This window comes from Vulpes lagopus, chromosome 9 (assembly GCF_018345385.1).
Source record: "Vulpes lagopus strain Blue_001 chromosome 9, ASM1834538v1, whole genome shotgun sequence".
Taxonomy (NCBI): Eukaryota; Metazoa; Chordata; class Mammalia; order Carnivora; family Canidae; genus Vulpes; species Vulpes lagopus.
The window spans coordinates 35999417-36027154 of record NC_054832.1 but is presented as its reverse complement, the minus strand read 5'-3'; the positions used below and the strand labels follow the sequence as shown (position 1 = coordinate 36027154).

At 40.4% G+C, this 27738-nt stretch overlaps 2 protein-coding genes across 3 annotated transcripts in view; both read right to left on the bottom strand.

The window, feature by feature from the left end:
- The window catches only part of ANKRD46 (ankyrin repeat domain 46), a 32041-nt gene extending 19367 nt beyond the window's left edge, over positions 1-12674 (bottom strand). Inside the window, exon 1 of one of the 2 annotated variants that reach the window (XM_041768890.1) lies at positions 12390-12674. The gene's annotated coding sequence lies outside the window, so the exon portion shown is untranslated. Of the gene's footprint in view, positions 1-11729; positions 11855-12389 lie in introns of those variants that run through there. The other variant, XM_041768891.1, reaches the window with a different exon arrangement.
- Positions 12675-23559: 10885 nt separating this feature from the next.
- Positions 23560-27738, bottom strand: part of SNX31 (sorting nexin 31) — a 59969-nt gene continuing 55790 nt past the window's right edge. Inside the window, exons 13-14 of the mRNA XM_041768435.1 lie at positions 26777-26834; positions 23560-23600 (exon numbers count right to left, since the gene is read on the bottom strand). Of these exons, the coding sequence (XP_041624369.1) occupies positions 23560-23600; positions 26777-26834 (99 nt within the window). The remainder of the gene's footprint in view (positions 23601-26776; positions 26835-27738) is intronic.

Below are 27738 nucleotides of genomic sequence, written 5' to 3'. Positions count from 1 at the left end.
GTGTCTCTGCCTCTCTCTCATGAATAAATAAATAAAATTTAAAAAAGAAAAAAAAAAGGATAGTGAGAACCAAAAAAGCTGTAACTTTACATGCTATTTTACAAGCAAACTACCCCTTACCCCCAAGATTCTAGCTCCATTCATGATTCACCGTACATAATCTTCAACATAAGTCTGTCACAATTCTATTGTAATCTGTCCCCATCTAATGCTTTAATTTGTGCACCAGATGAATGTTAGCATGTACTGCATCCTTCATGCAGAACATCCATTCTAGTGACATAGGGTGGACAAGGACCCTCCCTAGGCTAGACAAGCCTGCAGAGGATCTAGTAGACTTGGGATGTGTTCTGATTGCATGTGAAGCTATGTGAATCACTGTGGTCTAGAGCTCCATATTGCTTACAGTGATGGCCTATGTAGACCCTTAAAATTCAAGAATTCCTGACACATCATTATTAGACCCACATCCTACTTCACACATTCCAACCTCTAGGGGCCTAAATAAGGATATACCATGAAAAAAAAAAAACAACTAAACAGAGGACTAAGGAATGAATTTAACAAAACAGCCTCTAAAAATGGCATGGTTATATATAGCTACAGAAGGACCACCATTGGAGACATTTCCTCTTTTTCCCTACTGGAAGTAAGAATTAAGGATAAGCCCTTTGGTAGGAAGGGAGTAAAGGATGGTCTGAGACTTTAAAGGGAGACTTTGTTTCCTTTCCTGCACCCCCCCCCCCCCTTTGGACTGGGGAGGCATCTTCTGATATCCAGAGAAAAGAAAATAGAGATCGACATACTTAGAAATGACTCTACGTTCAAGGAAAGAAAAATAGGGATTTTTTTACCCTAAATTTCTTAGTCCATTTTAGGAGGATAAAAATAAGGATTACAGGGAAAAGCTGTATATTTTGACTTGAGCTTTCCTAATGCTGCCACTTAGGAACCTAAGATGTGGGGCACAAAGTGGGAAACACCAGTATTCTAAGACAGAGCTGAATTGGCAGTCCTGATAGCTTTGTCTATGAATAGTAATTGAGTTAAAGGACAATAAGTATGGCAATCTTCTTTCCAACTGAAACGTGGCCCCTACAAACCTCTCCTGTTAAAATGGCAGATCTAAGAGTTGGCTCAATTTGAGCCTATGTACTCAGAGTTCTAGGGAATTTTTTAGAAATGGAAATAGGGCTGGCAAATCCCTCTTACCAGTTTTCCAAGGAACTATTTTACTGCTCAGAGACCTACCAGGTCATTGTGACCAATGAGAAAAAGTGGTTAGTGACTAAGGATCTTATGTTTTTAGCTACCTGGATCTTCATATAATTCCCTTGGTATGTCCCAAGACATAAATACTTAAGTTTTTTCACTCTGGCTTCACACTCACTGAGGAGTCTGCTTGAGGGTTTTCTCTCCCTCTTCCAGGACCCTGGGATCATGATGTGAGCCAAAGACAGCCACTTAACCAACTGAGCCACACAGGCACCTCTCCTTTACTCACCTTTAATCTATCTTTTAACAAATGTACTTATATCTCTAAATTAAAAAAAAATCTATACATTTACATTTAATTGTCAACTGGCAACTGGACCCCATTGGTTTTCATATTGTTGTTTAAATATTATATAATTTCTGTGATGTCCTCTTTAAACCTATTAATTATATAGAAATGCACTTTAAATACTCAAACATGGGGGGCACCTGGGTGACTCAGTGGTTGAGGATGTACCTTTGGCTCAGGTTGTGATCTTGGGATCCTGGGATTGAGTCCTGCATCAGGCTCCCCTCAGGGAGCTTGCTTCTCCCTCTACCTATGTCTCTGCCTCTCTCTGTGTGTCTCTCATGAATACATAAATAAAAATCTTAAAATAAAAAAATATTCAAGCATGGGATTTGAAAACCTTTTTGTTGATTTCTAATGTATTTGCATTGTGGTAAAAGAAAATGGTCTTTGGGGTAAGAATTTATTAAAATTTATAAGACTTGGGATCCCTGGGTGGCGCAGCGGTTTGGCGCCTGCCTTTGGCCCGGGGCGCGATCCTGGAGACCCGGGATCGAATCCCACGTCGGGCTCCCGGTGCATGGAGCCTGCTTCTCCCTCTGCCTGTGTCTCTGCCTCTCTCTCTCTCTGTGACTATCATAAATAAATAAAAATAAATATTAAAAAAAAAAAAAGACTTTTCTTTTGGTTAATCTGCCATGTGTATCTAAAAAGAATGTATGAAGTATTAGTTGAAGACAGGATTCTACTCTTGATATACATACAATTTGTCAATCTTGTTAATGTAGTTATGGAAATATTCTATATTTTTCCAATTTTTTCTATCTGATATACTGGTTTCTGAAAGTAGTGTTACAATTTTTCCCCATGACAATGGATTTATCAATTCTTTCTGTAATCCCATCTAATCTGGGGTTACATTTTGAGACTATGTTTAATTACATGCATCACTGCTCTATCTTCCTGGAAGATTGTTTTGTTTTGTTTTGTTTTGTTTTTAGTGTGCTTCTTTATTCCTATTAATGTTTCTTCAACATTTGATATTAATGATATTAACATTATTACATCAGCTTTCTACAGTTATAACTTTGGGGGGATATTTTCTTATGTCAACCTTTACGTATAGTTTTGTTTTTGGTGTATGTCTGGTAAACAGGAAACTAGATTGTTTTTTAAAGATTTTTTTCCCCATAGGTGAATTTAACCAACTTATATATTTTTATGATTTCTAACCTGTTTGAACTGATTTCCACCTATTTTGTATGCTTTCTGTTTATCATCTTTTAAAAAAAATTTGCTTCTTTCCTACCATCTCTTGCATTATTATTCCCCCCCCCCCATATTCTCTTAGAAACCACTGAATATATTTCTTTTCTTCAACCAGTTATTTAAAAATTTTGACATACAGGTTAATAATGTTTCTTGAAGTCTAAAAATATCTAGAATTTTATTCTGAACACAATGACCAGAATATACTTTAACCACCATAGACCACTCCATGATTGCAAAGTTTTAGCTTTATGTTTTAAAAAACCTCTCCCAAACCCCACCTCCCCCCCCCAAAAAAAAGGTTAAATTTGTCAACTTTTTATCAATCAGATCATTCTTTTTCAAAAAATCCCACTGCCTCCCTCTGGATTCACTCTTCTGAAGTTCACTCTCCACTTCTTTTAGTGAGGATCTATGAGAAGTAGCCTCTTTCAGTCTTCGCAAATTTGGCTTAACTTGACTTTATTCTTGAATAACAATTCAGGTGATCATGAGGTTATTAAAGCGGTCAGTTACTTTCCCTCACTACCTTGAAGCTCTCGCTGATGATTCTAGGCATCATTACTGCCTCAGTTTGGTTGTTGTTCTTGTGTAGGAATGTATTTTTCCTTGTCTGGTTTAAAATTTTTCACTTTATCCTTAATGTACTACAGTTTTACTGGGATTCTCTATTTAGGAGGATTTATTTATCCAGCTTAGATTACAAATACATTCTGAATTCCAAGGACTCATGCCTTTCTTGAATTCTGGCAAATTCTCTTCAAATAGTGCTTTTCAACCATACCTTCCTTTTAGATATATGTTGGAAACTCAATGATCAATTTATCCTTTTCTTAAAAAACAAACCAACAAAAAAGGTTTTTCTGTGCTACATTCTAGGTGCAGTTTTAGCACCATCTTCTAGTTCACTTATGCTCAGGCTGGTTTGAGCCTAAAAGTTTACTACACTTAAAAAAAAAACAAAAACAAAAACAAAAAAACAAAAAACAACTCATACTCTAAGTTTTCATTCCTAAGAGTTCTAATTAATTCTTCACATTCACCTGTTGTTCCTTTTTGTTTCATAATTTACTATTCATTTTTAATAAATGTGAGTCCTTTTTCTCTTTGAGCATATAGACACTTAATTAAAAGTCTTTGCTGGATTGTGCCCTAAAATTGTTTACTTCAGGACTGAATTTGTGTGCCAGTGCTAATGTTACTGGATGAGGTCTTAGCACTTAGCATCTTTATTCCTTTTGGAATTTGTGCAGCAAGCTTATTTTGAGAGAAAGGTTTATTTGTTTGTTTTGTTCTCCATTCCTTCTCCCCCATGCTGACTCCTTCAGATAGCTGCCTTCATCCACCCTGCCACCTGGGAATGTAGTTCAGAGCCAGGTCTTATACAAGGTAAGATGAACTTCTGTCTCTCAGTAATAGTTGGCTATTACAGATTTAATCACTGAGCCAAAGTCTGGTTCAGTTCCTAGCTGTAAGACTGCCATGTCCTTCTGCCTTGCTAGGTCCAGCTTCTTTAAGCCCTCTGATTCCAGCAGCAGTCAAGAACAGTTTTATTTAGACTCCTTTCATGCTTAGGGAATCTTTACCCAAAGCCTTGACTTTAAGCCATAACCTTACTCCACTCCTGTCTGTGGAGCACTTTTAATCCTCACCACCCAGCAGAAGCCAAATATTTGCCCACCACTACCCACTTTCAGAACAGCTAGCTGCAGCTCCACTCACCACACTCTATAGAGATGTTTATTTATTGTTCTGACTACATCTTCCTGGTTCCCTCTTTTTATGTTTGATCAATTATTGCCATGTACTGAAACATGAACTTAATGTACTATTTTGATCTAAAACCAACTATATAATTTTTTCTATCCTCAGAAGCCTACTGCCACTGTAGTGGACACATCGGCTGCCTACCTAGTATCTAGTCCTATGTTTTTCTGCCCCACAGGACCCAACAGCCTACTTCTTCACTGCTGATATGCTCTGAAGGGGTCAGCACTGATTATATTAAGCCATGTAATAATTACATTCCCCTGGCTGTAGTGGTTTATTTAGAGGTAGATATGTGACCAATCCAATAAGACTCTGCTTGGAATGCTAGAGTGATATATTCTCCTTTTATCCTGAAAATATGGTATGTAAACAGCACCTAAAATTGCTTTGGTCATCTTGACATATATTTCATATACGTGTGCACATGTACACACACATATGCATGCATGCACACACACATACTACAGGAAGCATACAAAATAAACAGAAAAATAGAATCAAGCCTTGATTAAACCTCGTTTGAGGCACATATTAACTCTGGACTTTAAAAATACAGGCATAAGTAATGTTTCTTTACTGACAGTTTAATTTAAGTTTGTTACTTAGAGCCAGATGCTTAAATAACACAGAACCTAAAGTGGTCATTACTACTGATATCTAACCTACTGCTATATGCGCCTGTCACTGTTTTCTAAAAAGGAAAAGATATTTTTTGTATTACATGTTTCAGCAAAAGACTCAGGTCAAAGGAAGGGTGGAGTGTAAGGATATATTACTTGCTTCAAGAAGGAGATGAATGAAGCCTAGAAATCCCACATCTAAACGGGATAAGGAATTGGATGCTGACTGAAAGCTGGGAAAATTCTAGGAATTGACCAAGGAGATAACCCAGAGAACAAGCAGAAAAGATACTCTGAATAAACAACTAAGATAAAAATAAGCTCACTGTGGGAAAAGCCTTTTTATAGACATTACGAGTTTTTGTTTTTTAAGACAAAATCAACGTAACAGCAGGCAAAACACAGGCAATGCGAGGTTTGTTTGTTTTTTTTTTTTTTTTTAAGACAAAGTAATAGGCAAAACACAGCCAAAAGATCGGGAAAGGGTAGAGAAAGATTTAAATGAAAGAAGCAGTGCCATTTGGTAATTGGGGAAAAAGTGACTGACTTTAGAACTAAAAATGCCACCAAAGTTACAAATGCCTAAACTCTTCCAACAATGTCACACTCAGGACATTTTATTTTAAAATTAAACTTAGGTTGGGGCACCTGTGTGGCTCAGTGGGAAGTGTCTGACTCGACTTCAGCTCAGGTCTTAATCTCAGGGTTGTGAATTTTAGCCCCACACTGGGCTCCACACTAGGTGTGGAGCCTACTCAATAAATAAATAAGTAAATAAATAAATAAATAAATAAACAAACAAACAAACCTGGGTTAAAGGAAAAAAAGACATAATTAGTAAGAGAAAATACATATGTTATTTGATTAGTTTTAATCAAAGTATCTAGTCTCATAAAGACCTACTGTGGAAAAGACAGCTAAGTAAACTATGTTTTCTTGCAGTTATTTCTGACTTACTACCATCCCTACGTAACACTGTCACATATCTTTTCATTGATTATATTCAGAAATTTGTGAAAAGTACTACTTATTAGTACCTAGCAACATATTTATGGATATGTCTCCTCAGGCAAGGAAAACAAAAACAAAACCAAACTACTGGGATTACACCAAAATATAAAGCTTTTGCACAAGAAACCATCAACAAAACAAAAGGCAACCTACTGAATGGGAGAGGATATCTGTAAATGATATATCTGATAAGGGGTTAATATACAGAATATATGTAAACTTACAGAACTCAACAACAAAAAAGACAAATAATCCAACTTAAAAATGGGCAAAGAAGCTGATTTTTTTCCAAAGCTGTCATTTTTCCAAAGACATACAGATGGCCAAAGAAAAATACTGAAAAAGCTGTTCAATATCATTAATCATCAGGGAAATGTAAATCAAAACAATGAGATATTACCTCACACCAGTCAGAATGGCTAGTCACAAAAAAGAAAAAATAACAAGGGTAGTCAAGGATATAAAGAGAACACTCCTGCACTGTTGGTAGGACTGTAAACTGGTGCAGCCACTATGGAGAATAGTATGGAGGTTCCTCAAAATATTAGAAGTAGGAAAACCATACGAACCAGTAATTCCACTCACTACTGGTACTGACTCAAAGAAAATAAAAACACTAATTTGAAAAGAGAATATATGCCCCTATGCTTATGACAGCATTATTTACAATAGCCAAGTTATGGAAGCAACTCAAGTATTTATCCATAGATGAATGGATAAAGAGGATATGGAGTGTGTGTGTGTGTGTATACACACACACACACACACACACACACACACACACACACATATACACACAACGGAATATCACTCAGCTATTAAGAAGAATGAGATCTTGTCATTTGTGACAACATGGATGGACCTAGAAGGTATTATATGCAAAGTGAAATAAATAAAGACAAATACCATATGATTTCACTTTTATGTGGAATCTAAAACAAACAGAAACAGACTCATAAATACAGAAAACAAACTGCAAATTGCCTGTCGGGAGGAGGGTAAAATAGGTGAAGGAGATTAAGAGGCACAAACTTCTTGGGGGAAAAAAGTACTACTTACTGGATAGCTTATCAAATACACACAAATGTCAGAATTCCTTTGGTATATATGTGTTTATGGTTGCATGAAAGAGAGCTGTTTACAATACCATGATTAAACATGGAGGGCATTATGCTAAGTGAAATAAGCCAGACACAGAAAGATAAATACTGTATGCTCTTATTTATATGCGGAATTTTTAAAAAGCCTAACTCATAGAACCAGAAAATATTAATAGTAGTTACCTGGGACTGAAGGGTGGAGGAAAAGATGTTGGTCAAAATGTACAAATTTTCAATCAGAAGATGGCTAAGTTCTGAAGTTCTAACGTACAGTATGGTGATTATACTTAGTATACTTTATTGTACACCTGAAATTTGCTGAGTAGATCTTAAGTATTTCCACACACACACACACACACACAATGGTAACTATGTGAGGTAATGGATGTGTTATAATAACCTGATTGCGGTAATCATTTACAGTGTAGAATACTACTAAATCAACACATTGTACCCCTTTAAAAAAATCATGTCATGTAACCTAAATAAGTACAATTTTATTTGTCACTAATACCTTAATAAAGCTGGAAGAAAAAGGAACAAGCATCTTTTTAATCTGGAAATTAGCTGTTCCTTTTTCACTGATTTTATTTTTATATTTTAAGTTAAGTTGATCATTCTTAAGTCTACTTACTGGTTTGAGAAAAAGGACTTTATTACAAAGCTCTAACTATAAACTTGAGTTTTAATAACAGTGAAAATTATTTTAAATAGGTAAATCTTTTACAAACACCACAACAGAGTTCTTTATAAAATGCCTACACACAATCCAATTCCATAATTATTTTCCTTATAATAAATCTAGCAAAAGTCTTTAGTAGAATGGTACTAAACAAACTTGGCATGACATTTCACAGTATAGTGACAATCTCAAAAGTTCTTCCATTTTTAAAGGACGAATAACAAAAGAAAGTCAACATGGAGTAAATGAAAAATTCTGAACCAGAAGAGGTTCGTTAGATCTACATGAAGAAAAGCATACCACTGAAAGTTATTTATAATAAGAAATTGAGAAAAAAAAAATCCAAGGAAAAAAAAATGTGTTCTTAGGAATATGCAAAAAAATTAAGAATGTAGGTTGGGGAAAAATAGTATTAGGAGACTGGGATAAAACAAAACTGTTAGGTAAATAAAAGCATAAATTTAAAATCCAAATGGTGAGCAGTAAGAAACAGAATATATATCACAGAAAATCAAATCCAGACAGAAAGGCCTACTTACAAAGTGATGCAAAAGAGAAGAAAAAAGAATGTGACACAATTAATACAACTAGAAACCAGAGCCAACCCATGAAAAATTCTCACAGAAAAAAAATGAAAACACAAAACAATAGGTATAAAATTAAGAAAATACTTCCCTCAACTGAAAAAAAGGGATTGAAGGACCTGAAATCTTCCAGATAAGATTAAAGGATTGAAAAAAATCAGTAGATATAACCCTAACCTTTGAAATATTTTAATCACTTCAAATCTTTACAATGCAACAAATGTTGTACCTACTATGGAAATAGTACACAAGATCAAAGAAAGAGTTTATATCCACAGCTAAGATCCTGTAAATCTGCTATATGTTGTATATCTTACTGATTACTCTGTATTTTGGGCATTAACTAACTCAGGGCAAACATAAGAACCTGAACTCATGACTTCAAATAAAAAATGCACTGTTTTTCTACATTTACTTCCTTTTTAAACCATGCTGCCTTATATTATTATTTAGTTGCAATGAAGTATTAGTCTTCACACTTTTCAAGTAAACAGAAGTGTAGTTTTATTTTGTTACTTAGGAATTAATTTTTATAAGAGAATGGATGTATATCAGCACAGTCAGTTCTTACTACTATTGAGATAGCACACTTCAAAATAAATCCAATTTCTGGATGCATGTATTTTTATTTTTAAATGCACAGCTTATAACACTTGTAAGTTAATTTTTTAACATAAGGTAAGGACAAAGTGGCAAAAGAACACACTCCACCTAAGCATTTCCATGAGTCCTGAAATGTGTTATATACGAAGGATAAGCTTCTAGGTGTATTGATTTTGAAGGTTAATAATACGTTATTATCAGTAGTAGTATAGTTATTTAATTCTACCAGTCATTAATAAAATAATCCAAGTCTAGCTGCTAAGTAGGTGAAGCTGGAAGTAAAATTATTTACCATGGAAATGACTACAGTGCTTTCTAATAATTTATATATGAGAAACTTATAGCTAATTTCTTCTAAAGAGTTGTCTATTACTTATAGACTCCAATTCCTCTCCCATTCTCTCTATAAACCAGGTTTTAGCCCAGGGTCTCTCCCCCACTATTCTGAAAATGCTCTTGCGTGGTCACCAAGGACCCTTGCATTGCTAAATCCAACGGCTGTTTCACAGTCCTCATCTTACATAACTTGTCCACTGAGCAAGAGGAGACACAGATGATCACTTTCTCCTTCCTGGAACACTCTCTTCACTTGGCTTCTGGCACTCCACATTCCTACCTTCAAAGGCTTTCTTTGAGGTTCTTAATCTCCCCAACCACTGAATATGGAAAGCCCAGAGCTCAATCTTCATTTCTTTAGAACAGATCTCATACAATCTCGTTTTGTTTTGCCTTGTTTTTCAATCTCATGGTTTTAAATACTACCACCTGTTAATAACTCCCAAATTTCTATTTCGAGTCCCAATCTTTCCATAAACTCCAGCCTCATATAATCCCATGTGAACAGGCATCTCAAACCTGACACATCTAAAACTCTTAATTCCCACTCTATCCACCTCCCCTTATCTCTTCTGCCCTTAAATTTTCCCCATCTCGGTAAACAGCAACCTTCCAACAGCAGGCCAAAGGCCTTAGAGTTAGATTTCATTCTTTTACCCCTACACTGCACCTCCAATCCATCAATAGTAAATCCTGGCAACTACCACCTGGTCTAAGCGCCGATCACCTTTCGTTTAGATTCCTGAACCAACTTCCAACCAGTCTCTCCTCTCCCATCCTTGCCCACCACCCCCTGCCCCCGTCAATTCTGAACACAGCAGACAGAGCGACGACTCTTTAAAAACATTAAGTCAGATCCTCCAACTCCTCTGCTCAAAACCTTCCACCCACTCCCCTCCTTATTCAGAGAAAAAGCCAAGATCTTTATAGGACCAGTTAGCTCTCAGACCCCATCCTGCCCCCCCTTACTCCATTCAAATGCACCGGCCTTCTTGCTGGTCCTCCAGTAAGGTTGGCAATCTCTGGTATACTCCTCCCCTAGACAGCCCCATGGTTATTGTATTTGTTTTGTTCAAGAATCTTCCTCATTTTTAAATTGTATCTGCTTCTTATTTTAAAACTGTATCTGCTTCTTCCTATCCCCCTCGGCTGCTTTATTTTTCTTCTTAGCAACAGTTACCTTCTGACTGGATATATTTTACTTTAATTTTCTCAAATTATTTTGTTTATTGTACCCACTCTCACTTCCTCCAGTGGAAAGTAAGCTCCATGAAGACAAAGACACGTTTTTTGTTTTTTGTTTTTTCCAGGCTTCCATCCCCAGTGTGTAGAACAATGTCCAGCGATGGAAGGCATTCAATATACATTTGCTACAAGAATACTGAATATGCAAACTTTTAAATCCTGATAAGGCTAAGAGATTTGAGAGACTACAGTATCCAATCTCTCCTTAAGGGAAATAGGACTTCACTTCTGATGTTCATGGAACTGTGGAAATTCTTTATCCTTCCTAGTGACTCAATATGCTCTAAGCAACATTCCAAAAATCTCGCCACCCCTCTTCAGGCTCTCCAAAATCCTTCCTATATCCAGGGAGGTATTAACTTACGGTCATCAAAAAATTTTCATTTTCCTTCAGCACTACTGTCCTAACATTGCAAAGGCAAAGTGAACTCACTAAAAACGGTATCAAAACACAAGTAATGAAGAAAAGTAATGAAGCATGTAAACAGCCAAATGAACCCACGTCTATTTCACATCAAAGTGCATTGATAGGGGTGAAGGCCTTCGACCGAGCTTAACTTATTATCCACTATAATCTTCAAAGAGCAAACATTTTTCTCATTAAACTCCTTAAAAACCAAAAAGGAGTTGGGATAGGGCTTTTGCAGATAGCCACGAAAATTAAGGCCGAGAGAAGTCAGCTCAGGCTACGAATCAAATTAAACAAACAAGCAAGCAAAACCCTCTGGAACATGTTTGGACGGGGAACAGAAGCAAGAGCACTGCAGTACGGCAGAGGAGGCTCAAAACCCAGCTCCCCCTCTGCTGCTCCTGACCCTCGACAAGTTTGCTCAGACTCTCCGGGCTCAGTTTCCTCATCTGTAAAATGGAAATGGTACCTCACAGGACCGCTGCGAGGACTGATCAGAGGTACTAGGTATTTCGAACACTGAGCAAGCACCACGCCCGACACTTAGCAGGCACCGAAGATGGGGATTGCCGCCATTCCCGCACCACTGATCTTACGGCTGTTTACGCCAGGGGCTCCTCCCTCCACCGTCACGTTCTGAAGAGTGGGAACCACCACTGCCGGCGGGCTACTTTGTACCGACGTTCAGGAGCCAAGTTTAAAGAATGAGCGTCCCTTTTCCTCAAGGCAGAGCAGGTACCGGAAAACCTGGAGGGTAAACACCCGCTTCCTAGCGCTGCACGCGAAGAGGCAGATGCCGTCCTCGGCCCGCGGAGCCGCGCACCCCCCGGGACGCTGCGATCACGCGGCGACAGCGCTGACGCCGGGCCGCGGGCTCCTCACGCCCGCCGCGTCCTGCCGCGACCACCGGGAGCCTCAGACCTCCCGCGTCACGCGAGCGCGCCCCGGCACGCCCCGGGCCCGCCGCCGCGGCCCGCAAAGCCCGGCCGCCCCTCCGCGGACGACCGCAGCCTCTCCCCGCGACGACACGAGCGCCCCGGCCCGCCTCGCCCCGGCCCTCACGAGCGGCACAGCCCCGGGGCTGCCCGCCGGACCCGCGACGCCCGCTCGGGCTCCCTCAGGGCCGCCGCGTAGGGGCGAGGGCACCCGGGCCCCTCGGCCAGGCCCCGGCCCGGGGCTCTCCGCGGGCTCCAGGCCGGCAGGGGAGGTGCCACTGGCTCGGTCCTGGGGCCGCCGACGGGCCCCGGCCCACGTACCTGCGACCACGCGGAGCGACGGCGGCGGCGGCGGCTGCAGGTTGAGAGGAGAGGGGCGGGCCATAGAGCAGGCGGCGCTGCCCCGGGGCTAGAGCGGCCTCACGCCGCGCCGCACGGTGCGCCCCCTGGAGGCGGGAGGCCCGCGCGGCGACTCGGCTTCCCCAGAACTGGACGCTCCGAAGGCGCCTGCTCTGAATTAGGGAAAGGACGGAGCCTGCGCGTGGGCAGAAGACAATGACCGCCTAGGAAGCTTTTCCAGCCTGAGTTCAGGAGCATTTTGCACTATTCACGTCCTTTTTCTAAATATTTAACATCCCAACCCCTCAGCTAAATGAAGGCTTCAAAGCAAGGATACTTTTATTAAAAGCTGTAAGCGTCCATAGTCACCGACCTCTAGGTAAGGCTAATAACTCAAATGGATATATTTATAATAGCAGCTGACTGCCATAATTCTAAAATATGACGCTTTTTTTTTGTCAAAAACTGAATATTTACATCCTACTTTTTAGGATTCCTGGACTAAATGCAAGATGTATACAGCCAAATCTCACTGAAAATGTGGTGGACAGTAGGGTGGTGGAAGTTCATTTATACATATACAACATTTAAGTTTCCCAGCTCTGTTCCTACAGACTTCCTCTGCAAAGTGATCATCCCTTCTCTGAATTCTAGCACCACTTGCCCAACCAGGCCACCTTCTGGGATGTCTCATGTCCATCCACTCAAGAGCTATTATTCAGTCTAACAGTGTGTTCTTGGTAAAGTCATGTAAATGTTTAGGATCATGGTCAAATTTGAGAGAATCTCTTTCAAATTTCTTTCATATAAGAATTATGATTTCAGGGGGTGCCTGGGTGGCTCAGTCAATAGAGCATTTGACTCTTGACCTCAGGGTCATGTGTTAAAGCCCCACATTGGGCATGGAGCCCACTTTAAAAAAAGTTATGGGGGATCCCTGGATGACTCAGCGGTTTAGCGCCTGCCTTGGGCCCAGGGCGTGGTCTTGGAGTCCTGGGATGGAGTCCCACATCGGGCTCCCTGCATGGAGCCTGCTTCTCTCTCTGCCTATGTCTCTGCCTCTCTCTCTCTCTCTCTCTCCTCTCTCTCCTCTCTCTCCGTGTCTCTCATGAATCAATAAAATCTTAAAACAAAAATAAAAAAATTATGACTTCGGGGCATTTCACATTTTCATGTGCAGTCACTAATCATAAGTATTAATTACTATTTGAATGGATGACATTTATTAACCAATTTGTCATGGATGTCTTCCTTGTGGTTTGGGTTGAGTTTATAATATCTTCATTGATGCCCATAAATTTTGTCAAATCTATAAAGAATTTAAACCTTTTCCCAGTATGTTCATAGGATGCACTTCTCTTCATTAATTGGCTTACTGAACAATCTGAGAGCGTATTTATTACTTCTATTCAAATATATTTCTTCCCCTCTATGAATTATGCTTTTGTTTGATCTGAAAAAATGCAGGGACTGTGCAGACAGCTTTTTTTCTCAGGTGAGATTAAGGGAGTGAAATGCACACTATTCATGTCCTGTGAATCCTCCACGGCACCACATGTGGGGACTACAGCACATCACTCTGGTCACTTAGGAGTGTTAAGAGAAGCCTTTCCTCCACTTTGACAATAATGCTGCATGTGACCGTGAACCACATGGACAATCCCATTAAATGCAAAACAGAGTATCCCAACTGCATTTCTGCTTAGCAAAAGCCCCAAAATATCTATATTCACTCCAGTGCTACTCAAGAGAGAGGAGAGCCTTGGGAAGTCCGAGTAGAAATAGACAGCAGTCTTCATTGTAATTAAACTATATTAATTTTGCAAACTTTACAGAAACTTTTGACTGTGTGAACATATCTCCAGAGTTCCTTCCAGGTCTTGGAAGGAACCTGTACAAGGGAGGGTGAGGCTGCATTAGTTCTCTATTGTCACTGTAACAGATTATCACAAACTTAATGACTAATTCATCATCTTACAGTTCAGGAGGTCAGAAGTCCAAAATCAGTTTCACTGGGCCAAAATCAAAGTGTAGGCAGGGCTGCATTCCTTCTAGAGGCTCTAGAGAGGATCCATTTCCTTACCCTCTCCAACTTCTAGAGGCTGCCCATATTCTGTGGCTCGGCTCGTGGCCCCTTCCTCCATCCTCAAAACCAGCCATGTAGCGTCATTTCTCCTTCTGACCTCTGCTTCTACTCTTGTGTCTTCTCTAACTTTGACCTTCCTGCCTCATTATTAGGACTCTTGGCTTACACTGGGCACACCCTGATAATCCAAAATTTCTCCACCTGAAGGTCTTTAACTTAATCACATCTACAAAGTCTTTTTTTTCTCATTGCAAGGTAACATGGTTTCTGGGGATTAGGTCATGGACATCTTTGAGGATGTTATTCAGACCCCTACAGGGTCCTGAAGCTCAAATTCTATTCCCTTCATGTAAATCTGCCTGTTCTTCCTCAATGCCAGAATCTATTTGGTCCTGAGTTCTGATTGTGAGACTTCCATTGGGGAAGAGTACCTGTTTACAACTGGACCAAGTGTTATGAAGGAAGAGAGAAGAGATGCTATATACAGGCAAATAATATGGGACCTAATTTACGTGGAAAGGCAGCACAATGCCTTTGAAGAAGTGATAATGCATTTGAGACACAAAAGATGAGAAAGAGTTAATTATGCAATGAACAAGGGGAGTGTTCTAGAACAGAGGATAGTATGTATAGCCTGGGAATGGTGATGTCAGAAGGTCAACATGGGGGTGCCTGGCTGGTTAAATCAGCAGAGCATGCGATTCTTGATCTCAAGGTCATGAATTCAAGGACCACATTGGGCTTGGAGCCTACTTAAGAAGGAGGAGGGGGAGGGGGAGGGGGAGGAAGGGGAGGAGGTGGTCAGCATGGCCCAGTTGTGTCCCACCATTGAATCCTTAGCACTACCACAATGAATGGCACGTAGTAGGTGCTCAAGAATATAGCTTAGTGGTTGTCAGTCCTGGCCACACATTATAGTCACCACAGGGGCCTAAAAATACCAACACCCAGGTCCCGGTCAAAACCAAATAAGAATTGTTTTGAAGTATGGCCCCAGCATCCATACTTTTAAAAGCTGCTCCGGGACAGCCTGGGTGGCTCAGCAGTTTAGTGCTGCCTTCGGCCCTGGGTGTGGTCCTGGAGGCCCTGGGTCAAGTCCCACATCAGGCTCCCTGCATGGAATGGAGCCTGCTTCTAGCTCCGCCTGTGTCTCTGCCTCTCTCTCTCTGTCTCTGTCTGTCTTGGGCTAGGCTGATTAGACATTACTATACCATCTTAGAAAATGCAGAAAAGCGGGGATCCCTGGGTGGCGCAGCGGTTTGGCGCCTGCCTTTGGCCCAGGGCGCGATCCTGGAGATCCGGGATCGAATCCCACATCGGGCTCCCGGTGCATGGAGCCTGCTTCTCCCTCTGCCTGTGTCTCTGCCTCTCTCTCTCTCACTGTGTGCCTATCATAAATAAAAAAATAAAAAAATAAAAAAATAAAAAAAAAAGAAAATGCAGAAAGGGCTTTCAAAGGCAGAATTGAATACTTATCAGAAGGGACTCAGAGTGACCTAGCAATCATCCCATTATAACCAACTGTCCCTGCAGAAAAGAGATGTGTTGAAATGGGGAAATGATTTTAAAATATACCATACTAGAATGCCTGGGTGGCTCAGTTGGTTAAGTGACTCTTGATTTTGGCTCAGGTCATGATCTCAGGGTTGTGAGATGGAGCCCCATGTGGGGCTCCATGCTGGCCATGGAGCCTACTTAAGATTCTCTCTCTCCCTCTTCCTCTTTCTTCCTCTCCCTCTCTAAACAACAGGGCAGCCCTGGTGGCTCAGTGGTTTAGTGCCGCCTTCAGCCCAGGGCCTGATCCTAGAAACCTGGGATTGAGACCCACGTTGGGCTCCCTGCATGGAGCCTGCTTCTCCTCTCTGCCTCTCTCTCTCTCTCTCTCTCTCTGTCTGTCTGTCTCTCATGAATAAATAAAATCTTAAAAAAAAATAACAAAACCAAAAAATACCATACCTACAAAGGAAGAGGAATTTCTACTTGTTTTTGACCTTAACTACTAGGTTAGTTTTTTGTAGTTCTAAAGAATGACCATCAGAGGGAGACATGCTCCTGAAAGTGTTGCTTTCCAGGCAGAGTCAGGTGTTTTTTTTTTTGTTTTTTTTTTTTTGAGTCAGGTGTTTTTAACAGCGTTGTGGATTCCCAAGCCTTAACCAACAAACGAGTAAGTCGCAGGATATAAGACAAGTAGAGCATATATATCTACACTTGAGTTAGATTTATTTCAGTTCCCCAACAGTTTAAACATTTAAACCACCAGAAAAAAAGTGAAGTGTGTACGTGTGCCAGGCATTGTATGTGCAACACTGAGGGAAAAAAATGGAGTCTAGGAGGATAATCTGTTCAGCAACCGACACAACTAGAAATTAAGTATGCCAGCAAAAGCTTCAGAAAGGGATCTCTCTCCCTTTATTAACTGCAAAGTAAACATTTAGGTCTTGAATTTCTGGACCTACGTTAAGAGTCAGATCCCTGGAAAGAAAAAAAGAACTTGGCTCCTCGCTGCAACACCCATTTGTTGTTTTCCTTTGCACTTATCCATGCATGCCAGAAACACACGGATTTTCACACATACGTATGTTAGACTCCTGTATGTGATGGGAACGTATATAGTGCTTACTCTGATTAAGCTTCCCTTCCAAAAGTTAAGGAACTGATCACGAGTAAGGGAATACCTTTTGCAAAGGTTTAAGTAAATGCATTGCTTTGCAAAGCCTTTAAACGTGACTGGTGAGATTATGCCCATGACCACCAGATCTCAGTCACTGAATAATGAGATATGAGCTCTTAGGGATGTGAAAGTCATATCTTACTTGGCATATAGGGATTATGTGCGAACCTGAGAAATGATCTCCCAAAAAGCACTGTTGTATGTCGTTGAGAAAAGCCCATAAAACTCTCCGGAGTCCATAAGAAATGACGATGTCCACATATTTATTTTATCATTTACTTTATACTTCAAAACAAGCACTAGAAACTGAGAAGTCAAAAGGTTTGTAAATGTTTTCCAAAGCGGGCAAGGAAAGCCAATAGGAGATAATATGGAAAAGCTGGTAGCCCAGGTTGGCCCAGCCTTTTCAACTTTCTTTTCTGGCCCTAAATTTCCTTCCTAACCTTCTAATATTCCCACTCCTTAGAGACTACATAAGTTCAGGGTTTGTTAGGTGTGGACAAAGGAGAAAATAGGGTGGGGTTCATGCTGGGGCCAGAGGGCTCTGGAATGTCTGCTCATTCCAGAAAATGAGCAGCTGGTTCCAGCAATCTGTGTTGTTAAAGGGTCCACTCCAACCCTGGAACAGTGCTTAGAGCTCACTCTGGGGGCTCAAACCAAACTGACATTTTAGGCTTCAAGGGATCTTAACTCTCATATTCATCTCAAAATAAGCTGCTAGTGATCAAACAGAAGCAAAGCTCTTCTCCTTCTATCTAGATCCTGAAACATACTCCAGGGAATGAGCTTTATCAGAATTTGCCTTAGATCGGCTCTCTTCCTCTCAAAACACAGAGCTTGTGCTTTCATTTCTACCTTTACAAAACTGCGATGCCAAAGTCAGGAGGAAGCCTGAGGCTATTTTGCTCTGACAACTCTTTTCTACCAATACAACTGGACTAATACATCTTTTGAACTTAAACACTTGACCAACAAGAAAGGAGACTTGTGACATTTTTACGGGGTGAAGAAAAGGGGAGGTGAATAAGTAATGTGAATTGCTCTTAGCCTATGCATTTGTTTTAAGGCAAATAGAATCAGAAAAGACATACAAATTATTTTTTTTATAAACCTCAAAAATGTATTTTGTGTGTCTATCTTCCAAACTCATGGTACATTAAAAAATAAATGGAGTTCGCTGACTTCTGTGTTTTTGTCATGTTATCCAGCAGGATTTTTTTAAAAAAAATTATTCATTTATTTATTCATGAGAGAGAGAGGCAGAGACAACAGGCAGAGGGAGAAGCAGGCTCTATGCAGGGAGCCCGATGCGGGACTCGATCTCAGGTCCCCAGGATCACACCCCAGGCCAAAGGTGGCACTAAACCACTGAGCCACCTGGGCTGCCCCAGCAGGATTTTTTTAAACAAGTCCCCAGGTAAGGGAGTTTGCACTCAAGCAGTAAGGTTTTAGGATTTTTTTTCCTACAGTGAATTCACTAAGATCTCAGCCCCTGTTCATCATCATCCTTAGACCACATGTAACTTTTGTTTTAATTTTAACAAATGAAAAGGGAAAAGGGGATATGAGAGAAGAAAAAAGGGGGAAAGACATCTTGACACAAAGAACCCACAGTTAATTACAAAGGAGAAACTAATACTGACATACGTAATTGATAGAAACCCAGTTACCTGTAAGAAATCTTAGATTTACCTGCTATGGTATGTATTCAATCAATACATGAAAAAAAAAAAAAACCCTCTGATGGGGCACCTGGGTGGCTCAGTTGGTTAAGCGTCTGCCTTGGGCTCGGGTCATGATCCCAGGATCTTGGGATGGAGACTCCACATGGGGCTCCCTGCTCAACGGAGGGGCTGCTTCTCCCTCTGCCAGCTGCTCTCCCTGTCCTGTGCACTCTCTTGGTCTCTATCTTAAATAAATAAAATAAAATCTTAAAGAAAAAAAGAAACCTCTGACAAACAGCCTTCCTATTTTCCCCCTTAACATGGTTCCATACAAATCATGGAGAGTGGAACCACTTTCCCTTTTCATATAAATAATGCACACTTGTTGGTGTGGTGCCTCTGGAATGCATCATGCTCCACCAGTTACAGTGAAGCAAAATCTGTACAGTTGATTTTTGAATAAAACCTGTCTCCAAGTGGTTAACTTTGCACCATGTTTCATAACTGCCATTTCACTTGTTTTACCCGTGATTTTTGCAGAAAATCAAATTCTAACTTCCCTCGATGGGGACCCAGATGTAGTAGATTCCTGTCACCTCTTCCTCTGCACACTAGACCCAAAACAAAGGGGGGGACCTCTCCAAAAATTCTGTGGGGATTAGTTTTCAGTCGAATGAGAGCAGGCATGTGCACAGAAAAGCCAACTCACACTTCCAGTTTCAGCCTGCTGCTCCAGGCACCTCCACACCAGACAAGTTCTGCACGGCAGAACCCATCAAAATAAGGGCTCGTGTGGACAGATGGAAAGGCCATTAGGAAGTACAGCCAACTCTGTGTTCCCCTATTTCCGGGACAGAAAACGCATTCAGTGCAGGAGTAGTGCAAAATCACCAGGGTCAGTGTCTTTAAATCAACTGAGTGTCTAATCTCTTCCAAGATGTTATACAACCAAAGCCCATTTGGTTAGCTAAAGCCCTACAGAAAAGTATATGGGCTACAGAGCTAGACCAAGAGCCAAACCCATGATGTACTTTTTCTATAGCTCTAATTTTTCTTATCTGGAAAACTGTTCAACACATGACTTCTTTCTTAAGAATACAACAAATAGCTATTACACATTTGTTACACATTTTTAATAGATTTTATTTGAGAGAGACAGAGATAGCAACAGAGAGCATGAGCTGGGAGGAGAGGGAGAAGCAGACTCCCCACTGAACAGGAAGCCCAACACAGGGCTTGATCCTAGGACCCAGGGATTGTGACCTGAGCCAAAGGCAGCTGCTTAACCAACTGAGCCATCTAAGTGCCCCCAACAAATAGCTATTATAAAGTAACTTATAAGCAAAGTACAATTGTATCTCAATAAAGTGGGGGGAAAATACAATGGTAAGGCTGAAAAGCCATCTTCTAAGAGATTATTGGTGCTAGGTATACGTTTTCTTTTTTAAAAAATATTTATTTTAGAGAGAGAAAGTGAGCAAGCAGGGGGAAGGGCAGAGGAAGAGAGAATCCTGAAGCAGACCCCCCACTGAGCCTGAAGCCCAATGAGGGGCTAGATCCCAGAACCCCGATATCATGACCTGAGCCAAAATCAAGGGTCAAGAGTCTGCTGCCCAACCGTCTGAGCCACCCAGGCGCCCTGGCCATACATTTTCTAGGTTAACTATTTTGAGGTGATAAGAGCCAGCAAAATATGTCTTTTTCTTGACTATTCTTCTAGGATCCCTAATGACAGGATTGAGACCACCCTAATGAAGGAGAGAAGTACCTTGCACTCCAACTCCTGCTGTCCAGAGTCCACATGGGCCCTGGTGAGCCCTGGTCCACACACTGTAGGAGAAGGACTAAAAAGCATCTGAAGAAGTAGAGTTGCCTCTGTTGCTGAGTTCTTTTGTATCATAGAATCACTTTGGCCATTATTTTCCCATGAAGCTTGGAAGTTGTTTAGTTTTCCACAAATTAGGATCACTTAGCTCTTCTCAAAATCACTTTGAGAGTGAACTTAAGGTAATTTCTAATTTACATATGTAGCATACAGTTTGCTTCCCAAGTGTCCACATGGGGATGCGTGCAAGCCACGGGCTCACCACATACTGTGCACATGATTCTCTCCATGGGACTCACAGGGGCTCACACCCTGGGAGCCTATCAAATCAGTTCTGCCCCTTTTTCTTTTTATATTTTGTGAACTTTTCACACTCGTGTGTTTTTGCCTGTGACCAGAGTGCTCATGCTAGTAATTCGAGGAGAATGAACAGCAACAGAAACAAATACATATGTCTAGAAGTGGGAAGAAGTGATGTTGGTGAAAGCAGATGAATCAGGAGAAAATTTGGCTGATGGGGAACCCATTTTGCAGGTATAAAAAGAGTGAATCTATAGACTAAAGCATATGCTGGTAATTTCCAAAGCCATGTCACACCACTTAGAAGTTACTTGAAGGATTTCATAAGCTGCCCACCTTTTACAAAGCTCTTGCACCGGCTCACATCTTGTCCCATGCGGAGGGGCTATGCTGCTGGGAAGGTTCCGCCCAGCAGCACCAGGTAAGAGTGAGGTTAGCACCCTCAGAAGAGATGGGGTCCCACTTCTGACTTCTCTCAGAGCCTGCAGCAGGGAAGGCCACTCTGGCAGAGTTTAGGCTTTTCACCCAATGATGACGTGTTCTGACTCAGAAGCAATTCAAACCTGAAACACCTAGATAAAGATGGGCCCAATAATCCCCAAAGGGGCTAATAGTTCTTTCTTCTCCCACATAACTGCTAAGGAATGTGTCATTTTACAAAGTAAGTTTTGAGTTTTGTCTTCCACTAGCCCATTTCCTTTCTTTTTCATGGTATAGACCATGGAATGCACGCCATCACTTGTTTCTTCTTGTATCCTGATATTGAGGATAATCTCAATGTCTTGGGGGAAAAAACCTATTAAATACAATCTTGTTTCTGCCATCTCCAAATACAGGGCAAACTGCTTGTTTTTTAGGAATGCTACATTTGTGTTTGCATATTTACTGATCCCTCCTTGCTTTTAGCTTTATCTCCTAAGTACTCCCTAACCTAAAACTTTGCCAGAACAGAGCAGGTTTGCTCATCATTTCCTACTCATTCTCTCATCAGGGCCTATCTTATCCTTTCCCATGTGTGTCCCCATCTCTCCACTGCTTCTTCAAAGTCCCTCTTCCCCATAGGCCTTCCTGATCACATTCCCAACTTCCTCTGACACACAGGTTCATGCCACACATTGATCACCCACTGCATGTTGTCTGGGATTACTGGCTCTCATGTATCAAGTTGAAATATCTGAAACTGCCAACATTCAACTATTTTTGACCTATAAAATAGCAACTGGGGATCGTTTAATCTAGTATATGCACCTTTTCACCCCAAATACAAATTCTCTTTGCATTTCTAGTGTCTCCAATAGGCTTTTACACTGTGTAGGTGTTTGCTATTAAAAAGAAACTAACTATTCTTAAACTGGCAAAACAGTAGACAAACTTCTATCTTAATTTGAAAATGTATCCTGATCCATTAATACCATCACCATGGATGATTTGAATGTTTACGACTCCCCTCCCCTGCAAAACATCCTTCTACTGCCTAATATATAAATATAAAATTTTATGACATCAGAAGTTATGGCTAGAGGCATTGCTTTAAAAAACATTACAGGGCTTTAATAGATTCTATATTTCAGAAGGATCATTCTCAGGATTTTCATCAGTAAATTTTATATTCACAAGAATATATTTCATATTTATTACATAATTAGTTACACAAACCAGTTAGAAAAGAACATTAGAATATTGCACTTTATCTAATTACATTACATAGATTCCTCTGTCCCTCTCCGTTACTGCAGTCTTAATTCCATATATAATTACATTCATTATGATAAACTGAAACTAGATAAGGAAAAATCTAGTGAAAAAATACACATACTTCTAAAGCTAAGAGACTTACAAAGTATCTGATATTGAGTGCAAGGCCCCACACACTACTTTCCAAATTAGAAATATTCAAAATAGCATGCGATTATTAAACTGAATTCCATATTATAAAGATAAAATACGATTATATCCATGGAGAAATAGAGAACCGGGCAGCCCATTACTTTGAGTATATCCCTAGTGGTAGGATCAGAATTATGTAAGGGAAGAAATTAATATTTCATCACCTCCTTGCTCTGGTTCTATGGATGGATCAGTGAAATCCAGATTTCTTTTCCAATGATTCCATTTCTTAGAGCCACATTATCCTCAGGTGATGAGTCATGTCTTCAGAACTTAACCCCAAATACATTTATAGTGTTTTATGGTGAGCCTTCATTCATGGAATATCAGAACATATAGAGAACTGCATCAATCCAGGTACACATCTATTGGAGTAAAAAAAACAAACAAAAAACATAAAAACTTTATACTAATTGATTTGGATTTGCCTCTTGTCACTTATGAGTCATTAAAAGCAAATTGTATAACTTTGGCTCATATTTCTTTTTAATCTTAAGATTAACAGCATCCTGAAGTAGTGTTGGGGAATATGGTCCATCTTGATATCAAAAGAAAATGAATGGGCTCAAATTTCTTCCACTGGTGGTGGGCAGCCCATGTTCAATCCCCAAGCTCTTTCACTGTCCAGACAGCCCTAGAGGACATTTTAAAACGTGAGAATTTCTCTTCAAAGGTCTTCTTCCTTTATGGTCCCCAAAACATGGTCAACTTTGATTATCTCAATCTTGTTGTTTCTTGGTAGAAAACAAGAAGAGTCTTTCTGTTGTGAAATAAACAGAGAGATCAGAAATCTATGTGAGAGGAAATAATTTCCATAACAACAACAATAATTTAAAAGTCAAGAATGTTAAAATAATATTTAAAAGACAACAGAAAGGTTACATTTATTTTAGCCACAGTTATTTCAAGTGGGTTTTCCCAGTAGAAGCTTTTGGGGTAGGTGTATGTGTGTTAGGGCTGAGGGCGCCTCCTACTGGTATGCCAAGGTAGACCTGTCCAGAGGGCCTTTCCAGGCACTGGGACATTCCCAGGTAACATTTGAACACTGACTCTTTCCTCCTTTCCCCCATCTCTTAAAGCTATGCAACTTTCAATTTTTAACTCCACCCAAATCTTTCGTGCACACCTCACACAAATACAATTTTTAACAAGCTTTATAGTTATTTTAAAATATTTTAAGAATTTTAAAATATTTTAATATTTAATATTTTTGCTATAAATCTTCAGTGACTGAATAGTTGGCTTTCAGTATTTATGAAATCTCAAAGACAAGGCCATGGCTTTGTCCCTGGTGAAATAAATGTGTCTCAATGGGCAGATAAGCTAAAAAAATTTTTTTCTGTGAGGGATTTGTCTTGATAGAGAAGTCTCACGTGGTTAAAGGAACACACTTTATTGGTTAAACAACAAACTGACTGCTTCAGTTGCAATACTGGCTCTATCATTTATTTATTTGCTGTGTGAACTTGAGCAAGTTACTTAACCTTTCTGTGTTTTCAGTTCCTTTGGCTATAAACCAAGGATAATAATAACAGCTGGGTTGTTATGGGGATTAAATGAGTTATATGTGGAATGCAATTATAACAGTGCTTGGCTCAGGATAACTCTATATAAAGGTCTGCTAAATAAGTTGGAACTCAATATACTTGGACAACTTTTGACATGCTGGCCCTGCCTAGAGCATGAGGGAGGTTGGCCTGTTTTAGCATTGCTGCTCATCTGAGAGGATATCTGAATTAGTTTCAATGTTGATCATAGTTGTGCTATGTGTTATCTGTTCTTCTAAAACAGTAGCTCTCAAAATTGGACATGCATCAGACTCATTTGGAGGGCTTGCTAAATACAGATTACTAGGGCCTGGGTGGCTCAGCGGCTTAAGCACCTGCCTTCATCCCAGGGCATGATCCTGGAATCCTGGGATTGAGTCCTATGTCGGGCTCCCTACATGGGGCCTGCTTCTCCCTCTGCCTGTCTCTGCCTCTCTCTCTCTCTCTCTCTCTCTGTGTGTGTGCGTGTGTCTATCATGAATAAATAAATAAATAAAATCTTTAAAAAAATAAATTTATATTAAAAAAAATTAACTATTTGGGCAGCCCAGGTGGCTCAGCGCTTTAGCGCCGCCTTCAGCCCAGGGCCTGATCCTGGAGCCTCAGGATCAAGTCCCACGTCAGGCTCCCTGCATGGAGCCTGCTTCTCCCTCTGCCTGTGTCTTTGCCTCTCTCTCTCTCTCTCTCTGTCTCTCATGAATAAATAAAATCTTTAAAAAAAACAAAACAAAACAAAAAAACACAGATTACTAGCCCCCATTCCTAGGGTTTCTGATGAAATAGGTTTGGGGCCTGAGAATATAAATTCCTAAGTTCCCAAGGTATGCTGATGCTGTTGCTTTAGGGACCACACTTTGAGAACCCCTGTTCTAGGATAATAGTTTCAATCCTGACCGTACATTACACCACCTGAGGAGCTTTTAAAAATTCTGTTGCCAGGCCCCTAGACCAATTAAGTCACAGTCTTTGAGGATGGGGTCTAGCCAAGATTTGTTTTTAGAGCTCCCCAGGTGATGCCAATGTGCAACCAAGGTTGAGAACCTCAGCTCTGTGCTAATCACTATGCTGCCGCTGAATTTGAGTGATGGAGTAATTACTGCCTATATTTTAAAGGTCAAGAAATTGAAGCTTGGTGCTATGTTCCCCACTGGGATGCTTGCTATAAATGCTGATCTGCTAAATCAATATTTTGGAGTGGGGCCCAAGAATCTGCATTTTAATAAGCACCTCAGGAGTCCCTTAAACATTTAGTTTTTTGATATGCCTGAAGATACATCGCTAGTACATGGCAGAGTTATCTCCTGCCTCTGATCTAAGCAGCCAAAAATGCTGGTGTTATGAAAGAGAGTAAGCTTTGCATTTAGTCTGTTTTAAATTTTTTTTTACTGAGCTTATTCACTCAAGAAAGGACTTTTTTTTTTTTAAGATTTTACTTATTTATTCATGAGAGACACACACAGAAAGGCAGAGACACAGGCAGAAGGAGAAGCAGGCAGGGAGCCCGATGTGGGACTCGATCCCGGCACTCCGGGATCACGCCCTGAGCGGAAGGCAGACGCTCAACTGCTGAGCCACCCAGGCATCCCAAGAAAGGACTTTATTTCATTTTTATAAATACTGTATTTATGTACTTAGTACCTTTATATACACAGCAGATTGTGTAACAGGAGCAGACCAATAATAAATTCTATTCAAATTTTACTTGGAGGTCACTTTTATTTCATTTACATACCCTAGGATTTGAATCTAGAAAGGAAGGGTTAATTAAGGACACAACTCTGGAGTCAAATTGTCTACTTCCTTCCACTACTGATTACTGTGCAACCTGGGGAAGTCACCTAACCTCTCTCTGCCCATTTCTTCTAATGATTTATAAGACTTTGGTGAGAATGAATGTGTTATTCCACATAAAAGTGCTTAGGACAGTGCCTGGCAATAAGTGCCTACTAATGCTTTCTATTGTGATATTTACTGTTACTGTTATCTGCCCAACAGACCTAAATGCTTCAAATAGTATTTAATAAACTTCAAGGTTGTTTTATACAGAGTACACTGCAGAGAATTCATGAAGCTAAAATGTAAACCAGAAAGAGGATTTTCAAAAAAACTGCATGGAGTGTGGAAAAAATCACTAAAGAACTTTGTGTTCTTCTTGGAAATTTTCTATGTAAAAATGCAGGAAAGCATGTCTCTTGGCCCTATGGGGTACTACAGTAAAAATACTGTACTTCTGTGATGGTCCTCCAATTGGCCCAATTCTGTGCAGAGGAGCTTCTGGGAAAGAAAATTCTGGCTTATTCTTAAAAGTAAAAAGAGTTTGGTTAAAGGGGGGAAAAGGACAGATTTATCAAAATTATAATGTATCAATTACATAATTTTACTCACAGACCTGGCTTTGTTGAATGTGGTATTTTTTTACTTTTGCCTTGTTCTGGAACTTCAATCTGCTAAATAGATTAGTAAAATGTCAGTCAGCACAGCCTGGAGAAGCAAGCACACAAATAATCTATTTAACTAGCACATTTCCCCTTCCACAATAATCCTCTTAATGGTCTCAAAGGCAGCCAGTCAGCAGGCACACCTGCTACCCATTGGCACATTCCCCTTTCGTTTGCAAACGTACAAATGTTGCAGAAATTGAGCCCCCAAAAGTGAAGCGAAGCCTAATGTTTAACACTGGTGGTTACCTATAGCTTTTGTGATTTAACACAGCTTCTCAAAGGACTTCACACAAAATGAACTCCTAAATCCTAAAATAATCCACAGATCCCCAATCCGTACACTGAATCAAAGCCAAGTGGGGCTTTGATTAATCAAAAGGCACCACTAATTAAGTGAAGATCAAACTGAAGTTTAAGACACTTGAATATACCTCATATGCATAAGGTAAACTTAATATAACAGGGACCCAGCAGAAAACAGATGGCACACTCCTGAGGAGTGTTTTAAAAAGAAACTATTTGGGGCACCTGGGTGGCTCATGCTTGAGTGTCTGCCTCTGATCCCAGGGTTCTGGGATAGAATCCCACTTTGGGCTCCCTGCAGGGAGCCTGCTTCTCCCTCTGCCTGTGTCTCTCATGAACAAATAAATAAAATCTTAAAAAAAAAAAAAAAAGGGAACTATTTAATGGCAGTGCAGAAAGGATTAAAGTGAGTCCATGAAGGGATGTTGGAGATCCCAGGGGGCAGTGAGGGGCTCATGGGCAAATTTTACCATTCCTAGGCCTGAAAGGTCATGGGTGGCAGCTGGTACTGGAATGAGGAGAGCGAAAGCTGCAGAGAGGAAGAGGCTGCCTCCAAGAGCTTGGCCTTCAGCAGAAGGCTGCGCCAGCCACAGAGACCCAGCAGGGA